This window comes from Apaloderma vittatum, unplaced genomic scaffold (assembly GCF_000703405.1).
Source record: "Apaloderma vittatum isolate BGI_N311 unplaced genomic scaffold, ASM70340v1 scaffold22055, whole genome shotgun sequence".
Classification (NCBI taxonomy): domain Eukaryota; kingdom Metazoa; phylum Chordata; class Aves; order Trogoniformes; family Trogonidae; genus Apaloderma; species Apaloderma vittatum.
This window is the reverse complement of record NW_009715713.1, coordinates 1-26,694: the sequence shown is the minus strand read 5'-3', so window position 1 is coordinate 26,694 and position 26,694 is coordinate 1. Positions and strand designations below refer to the sequence as shown.

At 37.2% G+C, this 26,694-nt stretch overlaps 1 protein-coding gene across 1 annotated transcript; it reads left to right on the top strand.

Annotated features, from left to right (window-relative positions):
* Positions 1-2,897: 2,897 nt before the first annotated feature.
* ACMSD (aminocarboxymuconate semialdehyde decarboxylase) lies at positions 2,898-26,644 on the top strand (the record flags this gene model as incomplete). Its single annotated transcript, XM_009869273.1, has 9 exons — positions 2,898-2,954; positions 6,206-6,250; positions 11,261-11,357; positions 14,821-14,870; positions 16,151-16,387; positions 18,640-18,733; positions 20,301-20,396; positions 20,866-21,038; positions 26,546-26,644. Coding segments are annotated over exons 1-9 (948 nt in total), but the record flags the coding sequence as incomplete, so codon positions are not given.
* Positions 26,645-26,694: the final 50 nt, after the last annotated feature.

The following is a 26,694-nucleotide window of genomic DNA, read 5'->3' as shown; positions in this document are numbered from 1 at the left end:
TTGTTGATGAACCTTCTTTGGAAGAATGCCCTGTCATAGTTTTCCTAGTGATAGGAGGAAATACTTTCTCCCTGATAAGCAAAGGCCAGAACTTGACCCTAGCTTTCCAGGCTGAAGACTCCAGATCTCAGATTCATACTATATTTTTTTTCAGAAACACAGCTAAATAGCTTTGGAAAAAAACAATTTGGTTTCTCAGGGACATAATAAATTCATGTTTTATTGCATGGGATCTGAAAGACACACATGCCATGCATAAGTGTACTGAGATAGGTGGGGCATGCCATCACAACATATGTCCCATCTTTATGTATGGGGAGGCTAATTTTGGCTAGTAAGAAGCCTGTATGGATTTTAGTTCTCTTCCCTAGCAGATGTAGCAAAAACATTAATTGATTGATCTCTTATTTTTTTCTGACCAGCTTTGTTGTCTCATCCAAATGCTCTAGGATGTAAATTATTTGTGGGTGGCCCAAGAACTGCCACAGTTCAGGTCTTACGTGGGCCCACAGATGGTAAAATAGAATTTTCTGTTGCCCCAGACGTTGCACATGTGAAAGCTTCCATCTGGTCACAACCTCCTGCCTGATGGACAGCACAGTGAACTTAAGCTCAGCTCTGCCTGAGTAGGACCATCTGACACAGCTGCAGGTTTCTCTGGCTGCTGTTGGTATTTCCTGCACCTCTGTGTCGTACTCCAGTAATTCATAACCAGGTGGAGGCAGACAGCGAGGACTGTGCTAAAAGCCATCGGGTTGCACTAGGACACAAACTCAGCAGAGACTGGGAGGCATAAGTCGCTCAGTGTTACCAAGCAGATTGTTCAAAACATCAGTGAAGGTGTCCTGTTCTTCAAACACATGCGAAGTAGGAAGGGTGCCGGGGTAGCAAAAAGTGCTTTTGTTTGTAGCCACTGACAGTCTTTCTGCTGCTGATCCAGTGGATCATATCAGATATAGACAGATGTTTAACTGTCCCTTTGATCAAGTGAAATGGATACAACTTTTGCTTTGGACTGGTATGGTTTCCAAATGATGTATTTTGTTAAATGAAATGCAGTGTGGGAGTACAGCACTGTTTGCAAGCTAAGCTCTGTCTCGGGAGCAGCAACTAACTACATCTTTTTTTAGAGCTGAAAAAATAAAGCACAGTGTTGAAGAAATGCTGCTGATCTCTGCATGGTAGCCTGCAGCTATGGTGACCTGAGAGAAGAAACTAGGTGTCTTAGACTATGCATATACATAAATCTCTTCCTGCCTCTCTCCTTCACTAATACCTCCACTCCCTATGCTCAGATAGGGAGTTGTCTTCCAGATCTCTCTCTGTTGAAGCACTCACCTTAACTGTTTGCCTTGTATCAGTGGATTCATGGGATTCATGACACAGAGTTCCCACAGCTGGATCGATACTTCTTTCTTATCTCTGCTGTTGTATGTGCAGGAACATCACTTGCCCACAGGCTAACACCGCAGTGCTAGGTCATTGAACGTAGCTGTCACATTTGGGAGCAAGAGAGCAAATTTGCTGCTAAACCTGACAGCCTGGTCATGAAGAGATTTGCTTTGATTTCAAGATGGAAATAATTACCATTTTCAATCCCGTGGTTTTGATCTGTTAAAGTGAATTGCCAGCTGTCCTGCTTTATTTAGGGAATACTCTCCCGAAGCTGCTGCTTCCAATTTCTTTTGAATATTCAGTCTTCAGTGATCTCACCATGATGCAAACAGCCAACCCTACCACAAGGAGTTTGCTTGAGGAATAACTCCAAGAAGGTGACCAATTCAAAAGCAGACTTGCTTAATGAGTGAACAAGCAGGAAAATACAAGATTTCATTGTGTGTGGGTTTTTTATCAAATCCAAACAAAATAACAAAGTCAGAAAAAGGATGAAACTTAATGGGCCACCTGATTTTCAAGTTGCAAGATTCACAGCAGCATATAGTTTTGAAAAAATGAACATTTTTCACTAGAAACAAATTGATCAAGAAATGGTTAACCAGATTTCTCAAGAAGACGCCATGTATGTAGCATACATGGAAATAAAACTCTGGAGAAAATAAATTACAGATTACAATACAACAAAGTAAAAGGCAGGGGTGAATTGAGTAAAGGATAAAGCATGAGATGTAGTTTCAGTGAACATCTGAGCTAGCTCCAGTTAGGCTTAACTTAGGAAGCAGAAGCTGTTTGCCGCATTAACTAGTGAACTTCGCTAGCATTAATTACTAAAGTTATTTGTGTCATTCTCCTGCCAGATCTTGAGCAAGCTTGAAAGGCTGTAAGCCCCAGCATGCAGTAGCATGTGTAAATATTCTAAGTGAACCAATAATGAGAAGCGGAAAATAAAGTGCAGTCCATGGACTTGGCCACATTTCAATACTTCTATGATTTTTTTTACATAACTTTAAAGAAAATGCAAAAGAAAGAAAAGAGAGTAGATGAGGAGGTATGACCAAGGATATATTATATGCTCTCTGCAAATTGTTTCAGAATCTAAGAGGGAGAAAGGAGGAAGTTCAAGTCAGCATGTTTAATACATTTACTGTAATTCAGTTTGATTGAATGATTTTCAACTGTAAACAAGTTTCCACTTTAGACTCGATGTAAAATAAATCCCTTCCTTGTGCCACTGTAAACATAGATTTTCTTTTTGCCCTCAGTGAACTGTAGCTTATGCATTAACAGGAACTTTCTGCTAGGAGCCTTTGTTCTTTTGGAGAGCCACTCCTCTGGGATTTGGGCTCCCTGGTTGGCCACTGTACCCAGCTCTCCCGATACGGCAGCAGGTGGATCTGACCAGCAGGCAAAGTTAATAACCTGGTGAACCAGGGGCAGGAAGGATAGTTGCAGTTACACAGAAAACATTGAAGGATTACTTCTCCTTTGGTACTTCAGAAATGAAAATTGATATTCATAGCCACATTCTACCTAAGGAATGGCCTGACCTTAAAAAGGTAATAAGAGCTTAGATATTCAGCGCCTTATGTTAGCAGCAGCCATTTCTACCAATGTAATTTTTGACAGAACAATGAATGAAAGGTTCCGTTATAAATATCTCTAGGGATTTGTCTAATCTGATTTTTTTTTCAGATAGAAGATATTTGTATTGCCTTACTTTTCACAGCATGAGTTCCAGTCAGAAAAGAATGAGAAATGGGGCTCTGTTCCCTACTTTTTATTTAGTCTGAAGCAATTCTTATATTTCTGCCTGTATTTTTATGAGACCTAAATTTGTCAAATGATGAGCTGAAAATTTGACTTTCTTGATAAAACCAGAGCTGTTGGGTTCCCAAATAGTATTCACTTTTATTTTAAATAAGAGGAATAAGCAACTATTAGACAAGATTAATGTTTCTGAAGACAAAAGTCATTCAGAACTTATACCCACAGGCATGAAAGTCATTAACCTCAACAGGAGTGGCGTCACTCTATGTACAGTTAATTGATGATGATGATGATAATTTTACTAAACTTTTTCAGTTACTGGAAAGAAGTACCGTATTTGTATTGAAAATACAGATTCTCAGTTGTCAGAATGCTGAAGCTATAAGTCAACTTGTATTAACTTTGAATATTTGTGTATTATTATTATTATTATTATTATTAAATAAGGTAAATTCATTCTTGTCAGTAATAATTTTCATGAAAATTAAAAGTACGTGAGACTGGGAAGTGTCATTCAGGTTTACATGTAATAAATCTAATCCTTTTCTTATTTCGGATAATAAAAATCCATGTAGTCGTCTCATTCTGAACTAGGCCTTAGAGTTATTGCCTAAATAATTATAATTTTTATAACTCGTTAATATTTCAATTCATTATAAAAATTCAGGGTACAAACGAGAAGATCTGCGTTGTAGTGTCTTTCGTTATTGTAATTTTGTGTGGTAGTTTGAATGAATATTCCCTCTGTCTGACAGTAATGTGGAACCATTTGATTTCATTCTGCCTGTCTTTGACAACAAAAGAATACCAATATTTCAGCCATGAGCTGTGGCATTCTACACACTAACGGAAGCTCTTCTTTGCGCTGTACTCTTCTTTCACCTAATTGTTTTGAGGTTGATGATGGCAAATTCTCAGGCGTTTCTTGTGTATTGGCTCTGTGTTTCTATGCTTTTGAACATCACAGTCCAGTATCAGTTTGATATTAGCCAGAAAGCAGCTGGAAAATATAAATGGCATATTAGAAAAAAAGTCATGTGAAAACCTGTTGTTAAGAACATGCATAGGATTATTTCTCCATCGGTAGTGAAAAATAGCACCATTATGCATAAAAGCTCCTGGAATTGAGTGTTTGTTTCCTTATTTTCCTGGGAAGGTCTTTTTTAACATCTGTTTGAACTTTGTATTTGTAATAGAAAAAAAATCCTCAGTGAAAAACATGCAATACACTGGATAATGCAGGTGAGATGACAGATTTTTTTAGAACAAGTATTTCTGTTTTAAATGGATAGGAGTTTAAATATCCAGACTATAAAGGCAGGTTACTCTTGCTTGTTGTCCTTGTTTGTGCAATGTTCCTATAAAAACACCTATAAAATTCCTTCATTCTGTTTTTACATGATTTTTTTGGTCTTTATGTACTTTAAAAGGGCAGTAAATTCACTGAGATAAAATCACCCCAAGAATCCCTTGACGTTCATGGATGTACATCAGTACTGAATTCACGGCTGTTAGACCCTGTAGGCCGGTGGTACCTTTCTTTAAGCATTGATAAAGAGGCAAAGACCAAACTTTTGCAAGTTAATTTCCACCTGCTACGTTTTTTTTAACTCTGTTCTGAAGACTGAGCAGTGCAATGGCTTAGAATAGAAAACAACTCTCCGAACTCCCTAGAGTCCTCTGAAAATTCAGGCCATTACCATAGTTCTCTACATCTCATGCGTGGCAAACCAGCGAGGCAACCCTCACATGCACGCACAGTGCTAAACTTCGATTTCTTTTTTGCAGCCTTGTAAATGCTGAACCTTGAGTCTGGAATATTTTGTGGTCGAGATACTTATTTAAGAGCTTAGGGACCCATAAAAAGTATAAAAATTCATAGAAATAAATGAAATAAGGACTGAGAATATATCCAGCTAGTAACTGAGGGGAATAAAGAAGAAAGTAAATTCAAAAACAGGCCAGTGAGTTTGTTGCCTAAATGCTCCTTTAGCACTTTTAAGGAACTCATTTTCTGCACAGCTCAGTTGCAGTTAGCATGCAGCTAGTGAAAACTTAAGGTTCTCCTTAGGTGTTACTCAGAAAAATTTTCACTGAATTTCAGTATTAAATATATATACCTGTAAATTTATAAATTTAAATAAAATACACATAGCTACACAACTAAATGTAGGTAAATAAAACATTAATAGCTTTAGCCGTTAGCATCTCTGACTGGCTGAAGTCCAAAGGCTTGGCTCTGCGTGCCTGTGTTAGGAAAGCTCATTGCGGTGTTAGGTAATGATTTGTTATCACAGGAAATTCAGGACTATATTTAAATTCTTTACTCTTCAGTGAAAGAAATGCCTGCTTTTATGGAGTTTCCTCTGAAATGCTTCTCTGCAGATAAACGGGAATTCTGAGCATTGTTTTCAGTCTATTATGATATTTCAAGATTTCATTTATTTCTAATCTGATTATGAAAGTAAAAGGAAATCATTATCTTCTACAGGTTTTGGTTTTTTAATAAACAATTTTGAATCTTTCTGGAAGAATTAATGAGCATCTAAGCTTCTCCTTTTTAGCTTCTCTTGGCTGTTTAAATATTAATAGACAAGAGACTGACCTTCAGTCCTGCTGCTGAATCATGGAAGCTGAAAAGGGGAATCAATACATCTTTGTGCTAATGATTAACTGATCACAGATTGGAAAATTGTCAGCTCCATTTTCATATTGCCAAATGCTTGATTTAATTTGTTCTATGTTAAAATCATTCCAGATAGAACCTCAGTATAGTAAGCAACTTTAAGCACTCCAGAATCAGCTGTAGGACTTAAAAATGTTGTTGAACTGGGAGCTGAAGGTTCAGATCTACGAACATCATTAGTCTGGTCTAGTCAAACTTCAGCACTTCTGCTGAAATTAGTGGGGCTACTCAGAGACTCAAAACTGAGCACATGTGTTTCTTCTGTATGATGTACTGCTGGGTTGTAAGAACTGATTTTTTTGTTACTATTGCAGACTGCTAACTAGCCCTGGGTTTTTCTTCTGTCTTTCACAGAGGTACGGATATGGTGGATGGGTACAGCTGGATCATCACTGCAAGGTTTGGGCTGTTTGGTGCTCTAAGCTGATCTTGTGTTGCTGTGTCACGAATACAGACTCGCAGTGAATCTTTTAAAAAGCAAAGTGGCAACAAGATTGGCTATGTCCAATTCTAAGGAATTCTTTTCAATAAGATAGATTAGCAGATTATATATAGATTTTTTTAGTTAGATGCAGTCATCTGTATAAGAAGCAAAACCAGAAGGAACTGGTATTTTAATAAAAGTTGAAGAATGCAAATATGAACATGTCTTCATATCTGATTGAAAAGGGAACTTCATGCAACTTGTACAACTTCATGACAAGGAGAAGAAGTAGCGGAATGACAAGGACAATCCTTAGATTTTAGGACCATTGTGTAGAAAAGTAGGAGCAGGACATTTATTGGCAAGTGAAAGGCAGACTGGATCTGATTTTACCTCTTTTTATCACCGTCCACTCTATTAACTTTGCAAGGGCACTTCTGAGCTACACTAGTGCAGCTGGAACAGCCTGTCTCCAGGTGCCACGAGTCTGTGCTAACATTCAGAATCCAACTTGCTGGTACTGAAGTTAGCAGATACATGTGTTCACTCTGCTGGGGACAGAACTGGTTTCTTAAAGGCTTGATTATGATCTCACTCGGAGTAGAGCAAATCAGCAGTAACTTCAGTGACACAACAACAAAAAACTTCTGAAAGCAAGGTCGAAATGCAGCAGTTTCTCTCTCGATAAGAGCATTAAAACATTACCAGTATTAGCGCTCTTTTTACAGGAGGGCACAAGGAGCCAAGTGAGGTAAGGCTGGTACAAAAAAATAATTCCCTTTGTACATTACTGCATAGGTTAGCTGTACCAGTTAGCTAGTTTTAAAGATGTTACCTCTGTTGCGATGTAATAACTTTGGTAGTCAGATACTGCTGTCTGTCTCAAACATCATCGCAGGAAAACAGCTTCCTCCTGTGACTTGTCAGCAACTCACTCCTGGGAATCTTTTGGAAATCCTGTCACTGCAAATGGCACTGGCCTCTGAAAAGAGGGAGATGAGGAAGATGGCATTAAAAAGAGACCTCAGGAGACCTCAGTTCACTTTCCACCTTGCTTCATATGTACCTGTCCTAACCTTTAAAACTTTATCTGTAATTGCCTACCACAGGAATACTATGAGTTGCACGGAAGAGGTAAAAGCAATGCAGGGTATTAGCCAGAGAATTAAGGAAATGATACGAAGACAACAGGGGTTGCATAAATAAGAGCAGAAAGAACAATGTGGGTATAGGAAACTGCAAGACAAAACATGCAACATTAGGAGCATGAATAGCTCAACAGTGTCAGCACACAGCCTGCCTCAAGCACGTGAAGAGTGCGAACAACTGGCTCCACACCGCTGTGTTATGTAAGGACATGCCCTGTGCACAACTGGCTTTACAAGGGTTAATCTGCCTCTATCTTCCAAAATTCAGACATGATCTCGATATAGGAGTTCTGTACTGACAAGTAGAGGGATAAGTAATAGAAAGATTTAGTACTTAGGATCTTCAGGGTGGCAGTGTCTCTCCCTGTTTGTGTAACCATGTAAAGAAAACAGTACCCCATCTTCTTCATTGTTTCATTTTGTGACTTGGCTAATTCAGTCATTCTCTGTAGAGAATTCAACTTTTATTGTCTTTAGAGAAGCAAGACTTGCATCTTCCAGGTAACCAACGTAGTTATATATAAAATGCCTGTTAATTTCAGTGCAACTACACTTCCCTTCATCCCCTTGTAACTTTGCAAAATCATGCTTCTTTGTGATCATATATATGCTTGTGTTAACTGAAAAAACTGATTAAATGTGTCTATCTATTGCAGCCTAATGATATACACACTTTTGTCATTCTATAACATGCAAGGCTGTGCTGTCAAACACCTAACAGCCATTTATGGAAAAAGACTACAGTATGAAGGTTGGGACTGAGAATAAGTAAGAAACAAATATTATGCTATAATTTCAGATCTGAGTCTAAGCAGGCATAGGAGCGACGATCAGCTGAACCAAAGTGTGGATGGCACAGCTTCTGAGCCACGTGGTACGTGCAGGAAGGAGAGAATTGTTGCAGACATTTTTAGCAGCTTAGCTGTTTGTTACAGGTCTGATGCTAAAATTCCTTGCTAAAAATAGTTTACAGAGGAACTTTGTGGCAAGTTAGTAATAGCCTTATATACTCTGCAAAGAATTCTGTGTAGCCTACTTCTGTCCGAAAATGTTGCATGAAAAATTGCACGGCAAAATAAAATCCTGTTCAGATGTGTTAACTCCTGGGGAAGTTAACTCTTAAGATTTTTAAAAAAAAAAAAAAAGGCAAAAGCTTCTCATATCATTCTGTGAAGAAGCATCGGGGTCAAACTGGAAGAAGATAATTACAAGTATTTTTAAAGAACTGCAATTTGGGATGTGACTTGAGTAGTTTAGTGATGAGATAATTTTAAATGTAGCTTGCTGAACCAAATCAGCCTGCTGGACTTAAATCTCTCTCTCTTAATTTCCACATAAATTAATTAAAGCCTTAAATATGAGATAATGTTTAGAATGAGACAGAACAGAACAGAATGGAATGGTGGAATTCTTCCACTATGCCCTTAGAAAATTGTGTTAACTTTGCAAATAAAAATCTCACGTCTTTTATATTGGCAGCACTGCATCCATTGCTTTAGAACCTGAAAAAAATTTTCCTGATTCATGTTTCATTCTTACTACTGGAATAAACTCTGAAAATTGTTTCCCAGCTGAGGTGGTTGAGTTATTTCACAGTTTAAAAATATCAGATGCAGATTAGTGGCAGTGTCTAGAGACTGTAGCAATACAACTCATTTTCCAGTCACAGTATTGCTGGACCTAATCTTCCTATCCCTACATGCACAAACATGGATCTTTTATGCTTTCCTGCATAATTGAGTCTGTTGTCAACATACAATGCTGTGAGCTCAGCCCTGACCTGTAGCGTATTCACAAAGAATCAGTTAATGCAAATAAAATCACAGACTGTTCAACTAATTCTTCAGTGAGAAGAGCACATGGAAATTAGAAACCTTTCCCATACTGCAAGCCCTGTTGCAGGTTTATGTTGGCATTTAGGTATGAGCACTGTCAAAGTTCCTAGTAAAATTACAATCTATCTCATACTTTTGTCAATGTTACCTGAAGAAAATACATATGAGCAGGTCAGTTGCTATGCCTTAGCTATGTCTGAGGAAAGAATTAAGTCATGTGTTCACAGAAATGCTCCCAGTGGTAATTAGTAAAGTCCACACGGTCTATTTGTATGTGATGAAATGCTCAGTTCTACTCTTTCTTTACTCACACACTAAGTACTTTTCTGTTAATTAGGCAATCTGCAGCAACATGTTGATCTTTTTTGGTGTATTGGAATGTATGGCTAGAGTAAACCTTTCTGTCATGTTGGAAAATCCATTTTATAAGAATCTGAAGTGTTTTTATCAGAGAATCAGGACTATGTAGTTGTTATTACTGACTGTAACTTTTCAAGTAATTTTCACAACCTGTGATCCGGCTAACAAGTAACCTGACAGTTTGCCCATGCAGCACAGTTAGATTTTTTGAAGCAACCTTTAAAATATTCATTAGGGCAGTATATTTGTGGATGATGTATGAAGTTAATAACAAATTCAAGATTAAGAACAGTATGGCTTCTCAGAAGGAGGGGACAGAAACCCAGCTCTGTGAGAAGCAGTGAAATTTTGTTATTTCTGTTTTAGCATACCAGTAGCAAATATTCTGATTTAACAGTGTTTTTATTTGGAAAAATAGACAGGATCCTAAATAAACCAGTTTCATGGGGAAAAATAAAGTGGCCTTTGGAGAGACAGAATTCCCCTTCCAGAAGGGTCAAAAGACTGCCCTGCCCTTAGCTTCCATTTACTGTGAAGGTGAAGGAAGAGCTGCTGTGTTTTCTCATGTGGTTTTAAATTTTCAACTGCAGATTCAGTGTATTCTCTCTGTCCCATACATCTGCTGCATGGCCACGCTTACCCATCCCAAATACACAGAGTCATGTGGATCTTCTGACTTTCATCCATTCCCATTCGTACCCTAGAGCAGCTTCAAGTGACCAGGAAATACTGAGGCCTTGCAGGTATTGGTGAATTGTGTCTCATCACTCTGGGCAAGCATAAGCCAACGGAAAGACTGTTCTGTCTGTCTTTACAAGTCCATAAAAGCATGTGGATACCTACAACTGTGACAAACTTACTTTGCTGAATGTGATGACACTGTGACTACTCTCAGTCTGTTTGGACAATAGACAAATCAACCAAAAATTAAGTTGAAAAAGCAAGTTTCCATGTTCATAGCTAAAGAAACAGTGTCGCATTTCATTACCTTGCTAATGTTTTGAACTCTGGAAGTTTAGGATTTGGTGGCATCTGAAGAAGGTATCACAGTAATTCAGGTAATGGTTATAAACTGCATTTATGTTTTGTTTGGGGTTTTTTTTCCCCAAATTCTTCAATTTTGTTTTTCCTAGGGCAAAAATACATTCTGAAGACAACATAATGGGTCTCCTTTTGTCTCAGTATTGCTGGTGATGGAACAACTGACATGAAATTAGCAGAGTTGCACAATTATTTCTGTAGTTACTAGAATCATTGTAATGATATTGACTTTAAAAGAACATGCATATACCCAAGGGGAAATTTAATTAGATTTAATTAGAGCATTGTTTTGAGGTCAGAATTTGATTTGAGGATAAACTTCGATTAAGGTACCTGATATCTTCTCCAGACAAATATAGAGTGATATATGTTGCAAAGGAAAGCACATTTTTTAATTATGAAGAATTAAATCTGAACTATAAATGACTGGTTTATTAATGACTATTTTAAAATAGTCTTTGATTAAAAATACCTACTGAATAAAAATAAGAACAAAAATCTGTCACTGAATTTCTGTGGGGAGCACAATATACTCTAGTGACTATAAATTAATATGAAGTACTTTGTCACATTTATAATATATGAAAATGTCATTTCACAGGGACAGGCAAAGATGATGAAGGATGGAAAGGTTTTTAGAGTTATTCAGGAGAACTGCTGGGATCCAGAAGTACGGATTAAAGAGATGGATCTATCAGGTACCTCCATGAAGGAATTGAAATCATTGTGTCTCATTTAGAATAACAGCAACTTCTCTGTTAGTGTTTCTGAAAGCACTCAATAACAATACCAAAATGAAAAGGTTTAGCATGCTGATTCGTTAGTTTAAATCTGTTGAAAATCAGTGAAAACCGATATGCTTTATACTCAGACTCAGAGGGGACATGTTCCCATAACTTTTCTCATTTTCAGTAGCAATTTATTTCTGACATGGGTTTATTAATTTTGGTGGGAATTTTAAGGCAGTAAGGAACAATTTTATGGAAGTAAGGATGGCTGATGCTGGATTTGAAAAAGCAACATACATTCCAGCTATAGAAGTGTTTTACATAAAGGGGTAGCCCTATCATTTTTGTTCCAAATGTTAAAATTATTCTCTTTATTCATAGGATTTTTTGTATGTTTGTTTCCTTTTCTAATATTTTTTTTTCTGCTTAGATGTGGCAACTTCATTCTGTATTATTGCCAGAGGACTCTGAGCCTTGAGAACTGGTACAATTACTTTCTTAGAAAAGAGAATTTTCCTGATTTAGAAAGAAACTTAACCAGATGCCAAATCTGTAAATGTATTTTCCGTCAAGTTACTTACATGCCACTAAATAAGGTTTGTAAGATGGGAGACTGGGCGTGAGAGAAGGAACTTTTCATTTGATCAGTTCTTTTTGTTAATTCTTATTAACTCTATAATTCCCAATTGTTTTTGGGAGAGAAGTATTATGTTGCTAAAGATTATTTTTTCTTAGATTGAGGTCTGACTAATTCCTACATCAGTTTCTCAGTAGACACAACTTGAATATCTTCTCCCACTTGTCGTAAGACATAAACAGCTGAATTTCTCTAAAAAGCAGATATTTTATAAGTAGCGTCTTTATGATTATTGTTTCCTTCTGTAATGAGACAGCATGTTAGGAGATACTTTGAGTCATTCTCCTTACGGAGGTTTACTGCAATATATAACATAGGCCTACCAGGGAGTTCAGGGGCTGGTGGCCAATTTATGTAAACACAATTTAGATGATTTTACACAACCTTGTTTTCACCCTTGAGAAGCAGTATTTCAAACTCCAGCCATTAGACATTCAATGGGAGTGCTAGAATGTCTTTGCAACCCTCTCTGAAATACGCTGCCTTGACTAGGCTGTAATCATTCTCTGAGTTAGCTCAGGGATTTGGAAGATTACCACATCATTCGACCACAGTGTGGATCATAAATAGCCTTTTGGGCATCTTTCCCTTTCAGATATTTCCCTCAGTGGCAAATTTCTACAAAACAATTCCACCCCATCTATTTGCTGTAGACAAAGGGAAAACATAGGAGCAATTTTTTTCCTTATTGTTTTTTTTTTTAACAGCTCTCTAGAAAAGAGAATGTACTATAAAGCCTACACTACAATATTTCTCCACAAACTAAACAGGGCTCACGTCGTTAAAAAAAAAACAAAACCCAAAAACCTGAAACTGTGTGTTACAGCACCATCTGGTGACTTCTGCTATAAAAATGTTCCCTTTTATTACAGTACTCCAGAGATGCAGGCATCAGCCAATTAAGAGGAAAAAAAAAGTCTTGGTGTTTTTCATTCTTACTGTTCAACTAATGATAAAGACTATGGGGCACATTTATTCTTTTTCAGTTTGCAGATCTGTAGCTGCTTAGTTTTCTGTAACACAGGCCCAAATAGATTATACGTAAAAATTTAACCTCCAAACACGGCAGAATTTTGGAACAAAGATGCAAAGATGAAAGCTGAACAAAACTAATGTCAGTCACTGTAAGGTATTATTAACTCAGAGAGGTAACTTACAGCTTGGTTGCTAAAAGGCTTTGTTGGAGCAATGCCCAAGAAACCTTGCCAGTAGTATGAAATGGTAGCCAATATACCAAAGAGACTAAAGTAGTTCTTATAATCTTATGACAGAATCACATGTCCTAGTTCTGTTTGGTATACAAACCTATGTCTTGGTGCACTCCATAAAACAAACTATTAAAGTAATTCAGTGAAACATCCTTTAAAGATAATTAACATCACAGTTCTGTGACACAAATCGTCACAATTTTGTTGGAGAAAAATTTTTCAGTTAATCCTACCTGCCTTTTCTTTTTGTTTTCCCCTTTGTAAAACCTTCTGAAGAGGGTATAAAGTAGAGGTTTTTCTGTGCTGATTCTTCTGCCTAAAACTAGTCTCTAGGGATGTTCAGCTCAGAAATCTACCTGTAAGGTTTATCTTAAATTTGCTCAGCAATGTAAAAGTGAATTGAAACCAGATAAAATGCCGATTGTGGAAAACATAGTGAATGTTCTCAGTGTCCCCCAGCATATTGGGGGATAATACAACTTGGGCTGTACTTCAGTGTATATGTAATTTTGTAGACCTAATCCTTAACCCCAAAACATTGCTGCTGCACAAAATATTAATAGGTCTTGTAAGAAAGATGCCTGAGCCAGCTTTCCCTCTCATTTCCTACTTAAAATGCTGAGGAGGATAAATAATTTTGTTAAATATTCAAGTGCTTTGGCAAGACCATTGTCTTAGAAGAAATTCTTCTGTGTTTTTTCTGCCATGTTTTGCATGAGTATCTTTATTCCTAACAACCAAGTTAAAATTTTTTAGGCATGACAGAATATATGTATAAATATTACAGTCAGACCTAAAATTGAAAAAGATACAGTTTTGCATGTAACAATTTAGTGACGTCCTAATTACTGTTTCTTCTGTTGTTAATCTCCTAGGCTTGTCGTGTTCACTTCTGTAACTTGTCACACACAAAGTTATGGTATAGATTTGTGTTTGAACAGAAACCAAACAACATAGTCTTAATTCTCTGTTTTGCTAATATCAAAGTTATTTCTAAAACCAGGCAGATTTTCTTACACTTACAACCTCAGTAGTGCAGACACGGGATGAATGAAACAGCACAATATAGCTTGGGGGAACACTTAGGAAAACATTGTTTAAAAACCATTGTTAAGATAACATTATTTATCTTTGACGTTATTTATTTATTTATTTATGTATAAAATAAATATGGTTAAGGTGACCCCAAAATACACTTCAGATACTGTATTCTGTTGGTTTAATGTCCCATTTATTTATGTGAGAGTAACGTTGCTATTTTAATTAATTGTACACATGCATACTAAAATATACTTCTAAAATCAAAACACAAATTATTCACAAATAATCTAGTACGAGTATGAAAGTGTTATTTTTCTTCCTACTTAGCAAAATTATTCCAATCCTAATAAACTGGTAGACTATAAAATTTATTACTGCGATCCTTAATGATAAAAATAAATTATTCATACCACTGTCAAATCAATCCTTTTTAGTATTAAACCTTTCACCTTCGACCTTTCAAACCAAAGTGCTTTCTTACTTTTAGCATATTACCAAAAAAAAAGAAAAAAAAGAGAAATATTAATAACTGCTTTTTCTTACTCAGGAGTCACAGTCCAAGTCCTTTCCACAGTCCCTGTAATGTTCAGCTACTGGGTAGGTTTCTACTAGCCTATTTTGTAATTACAAATATTTTTAAAAATAAATGCATCCTCCTATAAATGAGGTGATTGAAGCAATCACTGGAGCACTGAAGTAAATGGGGAATTGTTCTGCTGTAAAAAATGAAAGACGAAATATAGTCCAGGTGTCAGAAGAGCCAGTGGGGTGTCCTGGCAAAGCTCCTCTCTGGAGTACACTTGGTGGGAGCGAGACAAGAGGATTTCTTCTGGGGACCTTATGGGGATTGCTGGAAACAGAGAGAGAGGATTTACACAGCATGAATCCATGGTTAGTGGGTAGATACAAATGTACAGATTTCATGAAAGCTAGACATCAATCAGTATTTTCTCATAAAAAAAAAATGGGTCTTGTCCCATTTTTAAATGTGGCATGGGACTCATTGACCTAGAATGCTTTGAATCTTAAAATTCAGCAGCAAATTTAAATTAATATGTTCCCTGCATTTTGATCCTGAATGCATCAAAAAAATAGAAACAGTCTAGTAAGTCCTAGTAAAATGCGGTTCTGAATATATTCTCAGTCTGACTATTTTCATATGTGTACAAGTCAAGTTGTTATACGTAAACAGATAAGCTATATTAAAAATCATTGTGTTAGGCCTGTGTATAAGCAGTGTCACTGATCTTCAGAGTTTCTTGTTAGGTGACCTATCTTTAAAATTTTATTCTGGCATTTTGGGGAATATTTTTCATTAAATATATAGTGGGGGCAAAATCGGGAAACCGGTTGTATGGATATTGCAGTTCACTTATTAGAATTAAGACTGTTACCTCCTTCTAAATATTAGAGAGGTTTGCTCAAGTTCTCAGTGTAGAATTTTCATGCTCCAGCATCTCTCATTTCTTATTTTTATCTCTTCAACTTCAGTAGCAGGAGAGTAAATATTCATTGCCATGTTTAAAAACTGTATGCTGAGGTTTCTGCATTGGGATTAGCAAAAATAGAGGACTGGTTTACACAAAAGACCAGCTACTTAACTGCCTCAGCAACCTCGGCTTTATTACATTCATCCTACGGAAAGGCAACAGCAGTTGATAAAATATTCAAGGCCAGAAGGGGAACTACACCCAGAGGTTTTAAAGTGAGGCAGAATATAGCCCTACTGGATTCCACCTACTCAGATCTGTAAAGTAAATTTTCATTTCAAACCCTGTCTCTGAATTGTTTGCAGTGACATTTCTCCAGTATCTTCCAAAGGAGATAACATTCGAGAACTACATTTCAATATACTGTTCTGCTTACTATCTTACCAGGCTAAACCTCAGGATACTTTAGATCTAGCCCAGATATTAAATAATGACTTAGCTGCTACAGTAAAAAAGTACCCCAAGAGGTTTATCGGCTTGGGTACGTTACCTTTGCAAGCTCCAGACCTGGCTGTGAAGGAAATGCATCGCTGCGTGCAAGAACTTGGATTTCCTGGAGTGCAAATAGGATCTCATGTCAATGAATGGGACCTGAATGCACCAGAACTGTATGATATTTATGCTGTGAGTAAATGTTTCCTTCCTTATTTGAGGAAATTGTGATACAGAATTCTGTCTAAAAACATCTTGGAATATATTCAGTCATCAACTAAATTTATAGATACATTAAAATAATTGAACTTTTTCTAATCTGCTTAGTGATCAGATTCATTGTTAATTAGATAATTCATTATAGGATATAATGACAATAATAGAAAATAAAACATTCCAAAACATAATAATGAATAACAAAGTCTTTTTTATTATAGGAGTTCTCACTGTACAGTTGCCTTCTTAGTTTGTGAGGATAAGTGCAGTATCAAATAAAGAATTTCTGCACTGTTTGCTTTTGGGTTCAGGTCACGGTATGTCCAGTACTCTTGAGATAACTGATAAAACTCGCTGACATTTTCAGAGGTAACTATGGAGCCAAAGTACCATGCAGAATTATGCAAATGGGACAAAAAGTTCCAAACTGAATGTGTTGATTAGGAAAAGAATTTATAGATTGCATTTCTTAAATAGCCTGTGGTCCAGGTGAGGATGGTCATTTGTCTAAATAATGGGGTTCAATCAGTGCACATTTTGTATCTGTTTCACAGGTTAATACAGCTGTCAGCTTGAGGTTATTTTCCCAATGCTCAATTTATTCAAGAATTCTGTTAGTGCAGCATATGGACTATTTGTTTTTATGGCCATATGCAGTCAGTTCACAACTTTCACTCCTGGAGATGCACACATTCACAGAACCACAGCATGGCTGAGGTTGGAAGGGACCTCTAGAGGTCACCAGGTCCAACCCCTTGCTCAAGCAGGGCCACCTGCAGCCAGATGCCCAGGACCATGCCCAGATAGTGTTTCAATTTCTCCAAGGACAGAAACTCCACAACTTATCTGGGCAACCTGTGCCAGCGTTCAGTCACCCTCAGGGCACAAATGTGTTTCCTGATGTCTAGTAGGAACTTTGTGTGTTTCAGTTTGTGCCCATTGCCTCCAGTCCTGTCACAGGGCGCCACAGAAAGGAGTGTGGCTCCATCTTCTTTACGCCCTCCCTTGAGGTGCTTATATACATCAATGAGATCCCCCCTGAGCCTTTTCTTCTCAAGGCTAAACAGTCGCAGCTCTCTCAGCATTTTGTTGTACGAGAGATGCTCCAGTCCCTTCATCACCTTTGGGCTCTCTCCAGTACCTCCATGTCTCCCTTGTATTAAGATCCCTCTCTCATACTGGGATCTCACTCTTATACTGCACATTCTTCAGCTTATGTTTAATGCATGCAGGTAGTAACCTCTATCACTTTTAGAAACATCCCTTGATAATAAAGATTTTGAAATTTAGTTATATTTGATAATGAACTTTTTCAATTTACTAAGCCAGCTGTTGAATCTCTATTTTTAGTTTACAAATGTAGATGGCAATTACTCCCTACAATCCAAAACTTGCAGCTTTATTTATGCATGTAAGGGTAAATAAACCCAAATTTTTCAAATGTGTGATAATCTCCTTAGCAACAAGAGGAGGTCTAGAAATACATCTGACAAAACGAAGCTGTTAAATTTTGGTTAAGCATATGAATGACTCTGATGACTATATATTCAAATCTAAGCACAGAGTTAACTTGGTTAGAATTGGCCTCCTGTATTGTTCTTCTATTTTCCTTTCCAAAGATGTCAGTAGTTTTGGAAAAATAAATATACTTGAGTGGAGATGGACTATAGATCAGAGTACAGCTAAATTTCAAACTCTTAGGGTGAACTAGGAATAGTTTAACTACATTTAAGCCAGGCGGATGGCCAGATGGGACAAATGTAGTGCAGCAGCAATGAAAATACCTGAATGCAGCTGGAGCAGTTCTGCAAAACCACCCTAAAACTGTTCTATAAAACATTATGAGAATTCATCCTCATAAGTGTAATGAAACCAAAAGAATGCTACTTTGAACTGAGTGTTTTAATGCAGGAGGACTGACGAACACAGCTAAAAAAGGATTTTTGTAACACATTAATCTGAGTAACAGTTTATTAAAAAGATACTATCATCAGTGTTTCCAACCTTGCAGTCTCAAAAAGAACTTTGAAACTGAGTAAGGACTTCAGGATATGGCCCAGAGGAGTAAATATAACCAATTACTGCTTATTGTTCTTACATCCGGGCCTGTTCTTATTAGTAATACTAACACCCAGTACAATTTGCAGGTAATCTTTAAAGCATAGTGAAGAACTAAGATGCATTTTGATATCATTAGTCAAGATTTAGATTTCTTCTTTTTGCTGCAGGCTGCTGAACAATTAAATTGCTGTCTCTTTGTGCATCCCTGGGACATGCAGATAGATGGAAGGATGTCCAAATATTGGTTTCCCTGGCTAATAGGTGAGTGTATATTTACTTTGCTCAATCTACATTTATGAACTGTCACTGAATTATACCCCGGAATATTGTTATGAAGGTGCAGAAAAACTAGATGATTTTTCTATTTTTTCTTAAATCAAGTACTACAATTAAGTCTGTTATGTAAATTCAGCAGTCATTTGGTTTTAAGCTTGTTTAGTTTGTCTAACTTCTAAATACCTAGAATTAAAATTATTCAGACTAGCAACCAAATCTAGTATTCTCTTTAGTCCTAAATGCAAAGAACAGATGACTAGGGAAAAGTGAATTGTCTCAGAAATGAGCTCCTCAAAAATAAAGTGAATAAAGGAAGGAGTAGGCAAAACCAAACATTACTTCCTAGAATTTCTTGGATTATTTCCTAGAAATAGGTTGATCAGAGAGGAAATAAATGTGGGTTCACGCCAGCTATAGCTGAAACAAAATGTACTTTGAAAGCTTCTCATAGATGTAGGGAATTATCTAGCCTCTGTTTTCTTTCCCATCTGCTAGGTAAATCAGAACAGCATTGAGTAACAGGAAGTATATTATACTGCTACCTAGAAATGTTTAGACCTGATTCCATCTTCATTTATTCTGTTTACATCATTTAGTTTTGCATGGTTTTACACTGCTTCCAGTAGAGGTTTTCTGGGAAACATGCACAATACATACATATCTGTGCTGCAATATACACTGGAAAATCTTAGTGTCCCGATCACCAGTGCATTATCTTAGTCTTAATCAGAGCAGACTCAACCACACAGATTTAAAAACAGACTAAAATTATTTTGTTTACTTAAGAAATTATAATGAAAAGATTTTGCTACTAAACCTAACGAGGATTTGCATCTGAGTATATGGTATAACATTAGGGAAAGCCAGCCGTTTCAGCTGGATAGGTATTGTTTCCCCCACAGATGAGGGGAACTCAGGTCCTAATTTCAAGCTGAATGTCTGAAGTTAGGGGCCTAAATAATGTGATGTTCTAAATAAGTTAGTTGTGCTTGGAAACCGAGGCCTGATGTAGGAATCTAAATTTTTGTTACACTCCTGACACTGGGCATTCAAGCTGCCCAGTGGCAAAGAGAGAGAGGGGTTATTTCTAAACTATAGGAACTGCCACTGTGTCATAACTAAACACCAAATCTTGTTGGAACATCCACCAACATATCTGCTCACACAAAAGAAACGTAGAAGCAGAGGTCAGAAGAGAACCTGGCCTATTCCAGACTTGTGTTGAGCTAGGAGAGCTGGGGAATCAAGCCTGTACTGTGTGGTTCAGGACATACTCAGCCTGCCTGTCAGCTGTCCTAGTGATGTAAGATAAAAACTGGGTTTAGAATTCAGATCTTAGCTTCCAGTCCCATGTCCTCGTTTCAGTTAATTAGTGTTCAGCTCCGTATTCCTCTAATACAAATAATGTATAACCTTTGGCTGCTGCTCTGGAACTATTATTTTTTCAGTAGGCTCAAGGCTAATTGAAGAAAATTAAGATAACATTTAAAACTCAAACGGGAAAATAAAGAATAGAACTCTCATAAAATAAAGCTCTTTTTTTTGTTCTTAGGCATGCCAGCAGAAACAACCATGGCCATTTGCTCCATGATTATGGGAGGCATTTTTGAAAAATTTCCTAAGCTGAAAGTGTGCTTTGCACACGGAGGTAAGATACCATGTGAAGCACCTTGCTCATTAGTTGAGCATGTTACGATTCTGTTTTCTGGTATGCCAGCTAATAGGGTGACCACTGTAAGCCTGCCACCAGCTGAGCACGATTACCCCAGAGAAGATGATCTGCAGGTTGGCTGCTTGTATGAACACTCTCTAGTCTGTTTCAGCCAGCGTCTGAACTGTTACAATAGCCTTTGAGAGAAATGAGGAGGAGAGGAAGACAGGAGATGGTTTCAAGAAAGGGACAAGAAAGCAGCAGAAAGAATTTGGGCATCACAGCAGTGAAGAAGTGGGGAAAATAGAGAAGGAAGCCAATGAAGGGGAAGGAATAAAAAACTGCTGGTGCAGAGCACTTTCTTTCTAAACAACTGATGGTAAAACTTAGGGATCTCTGCTGATAATGGGGCCTTTTTTCCTCCTGCGTATTTTCATCTTCTGTTACTAAAAATTTCTTCTTGCAGGTGGAGCTTTTCCATACACAGTGGGGCGAATTTCCCACGGATTCAATGTGCGCCCTGATTTGTGTGCAGTTGATAATAAGGTGGATCCAAGAAAATACCTTGGTTCATTTTACACAGACTCTCTTGTCCATGATCGTGGTGCACTAAGGCTGCTAACAAGTGTAATAGGAGAGGTGAGTTTTAATGCTTCCAGAAGCAGGTGAGTTGTTCTTTAATTCTCTTTGAAATAGCAAAAGGAGAAGAGAAGAAAAGAAGAAAGAAAGAAGATGACAGCATTTACAGACCAAGCAAAATCAGAATCTGAGCTATTATAAACTGATGGGCTTCTGCCATGTTAATAATGTTTTTACTATATGGCATTATTGGAATAGTGGTTTTAATCCAGGAAGTCATGCACTGTCAACCTTATTTGCTTGTGTAAGGTTGTTCAGGATGGAACTGCAAGCAAAGACTGCTTCATTTGGAACCTCGTTTTCAAACCGCTTAATTTTCAAATTGAAGCGTATACTTGAAGAAATCAAACTGAATTTCCAGTAATGAAGTTATGGGCAGAAACAAGTCAATAGTAAAGTTTTTGTGAGGATCCTGGAGAGAACACTGAACACCATGGGTCTGCAAAAATATTTTAATTGTTGGAGTGGAGAGTAAAGAAATCTTTTTTGTTCAGCAACCTGTTTAATTCAGTTACAGCATGAGACAGAAAAAAAACCCAAAACATTCAAATAATTCCTTCTCACTAGTGAGTGCTCAGGAAGGAGTTGAAGATGGCATCACTCATGCCAACTTCCAATAGATCACTACAAATCAACAACAGACTTACATTTGTGTCTTGTGCTCTGGACCTCACAGAGTTCCTGCAGCTGACAGGTGTGCCAGATGTACACCAGATGTAAAAAGCAGAAAATCAAGCTCTGACGTTGACTTTCTTGTCTCAAGAACTGTATTCCTGCTTCCTCTATGTTGGTTTCTAGGCTCTTGAGGTACCTTCTCACATATAGGGCTGTCAGGGTCATCAGGGCCTTTTGTATGACCAAAGCTCACAAAGACAGCTAAGCTGAGTGTTTTCTTTCTCTCTACAGAAAAGATACTGTTGATCTCCCATTTTCACCTTTAACAATCTGAACAGGTTACTGCAATAAATCTGAACTAGGACTGGTACAGAAGTGACTTGCCTAGGCCATCCAAAAATTGTAATGCAGAACTACTGCTTGCTTTATTGTGATACTCTGAGCCCAGGTCTCAACCCTTTCAAATCCAGGGGTTTTCAGTCTGTGCTGCACAGGAATTCTATAGCTTTGAGACTGAACTTCTGCCTGCAGCTCCGCTACAGTACCTGTGCCTTTTAGGAAAATTTTGTATTTAAAGTTTCATGAAAAATTCAACAATGTGATAGCACAACTACAGCTTGAAACAATACTATGGAAAGGTTTTGTAAAGTGTATATGTGTGTATACGTACAGTAACACTACAGCTCTAAGGAAAGGAGAGAGAATAGCTCTTTCTTAAATCCACCATGAACCAGAAATAGATTTATGGCAGGAGCCCCCAAAAAATTGCAATTAAACTACTATGCAGCCTCATTCCATCAGAAACAAGATAAAATGCAGGTCAGTTTACTTGTCAAAAAACCTGCTAATAAGCTGTTAACATTGGAAATTTCTGATAACGTCAGTGAGTAGCAACTCAGGTGGCATTTGCCAAGTTCCTTCCGCACGTAGAGATGTTAGAGATTTTTGTTGGCAGTGCTAGCCCTAGTCCATACTGATGGGGAGAGCTCTGAGTCATGGATGAAGTTTCAGGCACCAGATGGGATACTAGCAAAATACTGGGGCTCCAACCTCTAAATGGTAAATAAATCATCATCAACAACCCGGAACATTTTACTGTGCATTACATTTGAAATCTTATTGTAGTTTACAGTAATGAAGTGGCTTTAAGTAGTTTCGACAATAGATTTTAAAATGTTACCAGATGTGATGTGCACTTCCATTTTGCAAGACACCCAAAGGCTTATGGAGTTAACAGTTCAGCACTTGCATCCAGTTATCTCCTTGTCTCAGAAGTCTTCCCAAATTTCGACCACATTCATCCTAAGTATATTCTTGTTCTACATGCAGTTATAGTATAGAGGGATAAGTCTAGTTCTTGAATTTTAAACTGCCATGTCAAGGTCAGATTCCTTTTTTATTGCCAGGGAGACAAGATCACATGCTTGTTTCTTTTTTTTTCTTCCCATTTTAGAATGCTAGGAGACGTGTTTTGCCATTGTTAGAAAGACCTTGGTAAATTAGAAGCACAACTTGTAGAGGATGTCTCATAGCAATTCTGCTTTAGAGTAACAAGTTGGCTTTGCTTCTCAAGGCTGCTCTAAGCTATGGTTGCTGTGGGAAAGCTGCACCACGCTTAAACTCTTGTTCTCTACGCTTCTTCCTAAGACGTGACACATAGATTCTGGCCCTTAATCATGATTAGTCATTGTGACTGCAGTTTAGTTGTTTGATGAGAGAGAGGTTATGGATTCTAATTCAATAATTTGAAAGTCACTCAGCAATACCTACTTCTGAAATTAAGTTTCTTAATGCCATAAATTTGACCAGTGTACTACATGGGATGTTGGTGTCTTCTTTAATTCTCCTTTCGGTATTTTGAACTCAAGCAATGAGACAAAAGGTAGAGCCACAAGTCATGAGTCAGATCCCAAAAACTTAAATGCTTTTAACACTCCAAAGAACTTGAAGAAAACTACATTTTCTTTTTTTCATAGCCTAAGCATCTTACCCTTGAAAAAAAAATTCACATCACATTTTCAAGCTTTACTTTATGACCATGAAGATTTAAATGTCTCTTCTTTTTTCCAGTAAGTTGATATTTTAAATAACACCATTCCAAGAGTCAAATGCCTAAAAAAACTCATAGAATTGTAGAATCGTTTCAGTTGGATGCCAAATATCTCAGTGTTTTCAGTGCAGCCATGCATTGGATGACTCTGTAACTTTATGAGCTGAAGGTCTGAAATAGGCCAGCTCTCTAGAGTATAACTAAGAGCTGTGCAGGCAGGGCACCAGTGTCTGTGAAGATGTGCTTAGACATGGCTTCAGGTCCGTAGGGAACAGCCGTTGCCTGGCATGAGAAAGTAATGGGTTGGCTTTGAGCTCATGAATACTAAAATCCAGTGACAGCTCTGATGAGTCAGGTACATTTAACTTCATTCCTTCTTACGTTTGGGGTGCAGGTTAATTGGAGCCTATCCCAGGTAAAGGAATCAGAAATAGACATTTCTGAGAGAATTTTGTAAGTCTGCAAATTTTCTACAGCCCTTTGCTCCCCCCATGATGAGGTAGCATGAAGTGAATATAAAAAAGCACAAAATCCCTAATGATGCTGGCTATAAAAAGTGAAGAATGGGGTTGACAGGCGATTAAATAATTCGGTGTATCTTTGCAAAAACTTCCCCATGGTGATCCCTCAGCAGCCGTCATCCAAGGGTAAAACCTCTGGCCAGAAGATAGAGCTGAACTGGCTACAATAATCTGGGCTTTGTTTTGAGATATGTCCTGATAGTACAAAAGAAGGTAAGATTCAAGGCAAAAGCAATTTTTACTAATACAAGAGAACAACCCTACACTTGATGCACCTTTCTTTCATTTTAAGATTCGGGTCCCTATTGCTATGAAAAAAGTGATGCTGAGTAGAAGGGCCCACTGAGGTTAATCATTGGTCATATGTACCTTTCTAAAAGGAGAGATGCACTAATTAACGCATTGAACTGTAAGTCCTCTAGGGAAAACTGACTTTGTTGATATCCTTTGGAATAATATAATAATACATCTGTTATGCCAAGGGTATTATTTATCCGCAGAGATTTCACAGGACTTCTCTAAGGCTGGTTGCTCAAGCCAGGTATTGCAATCCCCATTTTATAGACGGGTACAAAAGAGTATAAATTAGTAGCCTAGTGTCAAAAGTAGCAGAGTAATAACGGGGCTTCTAAATGTTTCTTATTAATTCACAGCTCTTAGTTTTATTGCTAATGAATAGATCACATGATTAGCTGTGAAACACTTTAGAGGAGAAGAAAAATATAACTGAAATAATATATATTCCAATGAAGGAGCATTATTTCTTTCTGCTTTGGTATATAGGAGATACAAACAAGAATGTACAAACCTTCCTGGCTTACTTAACCTTGACTAATAAACAGCTGGGCAAATACTGGATTTCCATCTCCTTTACACTGAAATCCATTTTCTTATATAAACCAAGTATGTTTATTGGTCATTCATTTGTTTTGGGGTTTTTTATGTTGCATACTTTTATTTGGTATCTGAAGAAAACATCTTGGTATCAGCTTGAATATTATAAATAAAATAATGTATTTAAGGGCTTAAAAGTACACACATCCAAATATATTTTGTTTAATCTACACTCAGAACTTAATATAGTAGACAGAGGGTATAAATTCTCCTATTCCTCTTCTAAACTTATGGAAAGCCTTATGTAATAAATCATAACACAACAATCTAGGACAGAACAATAGAATGGGTACTTCTGTTTGGATGTAGTATGGGTTGTTATCTCTTGGGTGACATCTAGTGGAGATTTAAAAAATTTTAAAAAATTTATCTGACAAGAAAAGCAAATCATTTCATAAAAAACTGAATTATGTTTTCTTCATTCTATTTCAGTACTGGTAACTGAGTTCAAATGTTATAGCAAGTGCCCCAAATTCATGAGCTTGACTTCAAATTCATGAGACATTTAAAAACATATATTTTTAATGAAAACAGTCATTTTAAAATATTCAAGTCTCCAGGAGATGAAGCTTAAAGGAAAATAGTCTTTTGATAAAATCAAGAGAGATGGTAGTATGCACTCTCCAAGGCAGATAAAATGGGGAAATATCATCTCGGTGTGAAAATGAACCTATAACAATGTGGACCTATTGAGGACCTGACTATTTCTTTTCATCTCGGAAAACAGGAACGATGCATCCAGATTTTTATTGAATTTTCTTTTCACTGACTTGCTTTCAAGAAACAAATCATATCACATCACTCGTATTCTCAGATATGTGTTTCAAATGCACAGGTAATATTCAATCTCAGTTAAAGACAATGACATTTTTAAAAAAACTATGGACTTCCACAAAGTAAGTCAAGGGAGAAGAAGGAAGAATTCTGTGTGTCCTTTATTGGCCAATTAATTATGGCAACATGTAACCAAGATTAATCGCTATGTTTTAAGCCAACTCCTTGCAGAAGCAGTATGAGCAGTGAGGGAGAACAACAGGTGCCTTTTTCTTACATTTCAAGGCAGCACCAGAGCACAGAAAATCCATCTGAGCAGGAAGTTACCATTTGTGTTGTATTCACCCAAGCAATGCATGGGCCTGGGATTTGCATTTTAAACTTTCCGCATATTGGAATAAAAATACACCAAAATTTATTTAGGCACCACAAAAACAATTAGCAAATGACCTGTACTTTTTTCAAACTTAGAGTCACCCAATAAACTCTTAAGTCATTGTTTTCAAGCTTTGTTTTTTCTCCTAATTAAAGTTGGAACCCAAAGATGATCTTCACAAGTAATTTCCTGTTATTTATTATAAATTGCAGAAAGCACGTGCAACTATATTTTTTAATGTTACTACAAAATGTACAAGATGTTGTTTTATTACCAGGACAAAGTTATTTTGGGGACAGATTACCCTTTTCCACTTGGGGAACTGGAACCTGGAAAATTGATTGATTCAATGGAAGATTTTGACAATAAACTGAAGGTATGAGCTTTTGTTTTGTTCCCCTCCTTTTTAAGCCTCTGATTTTAGAC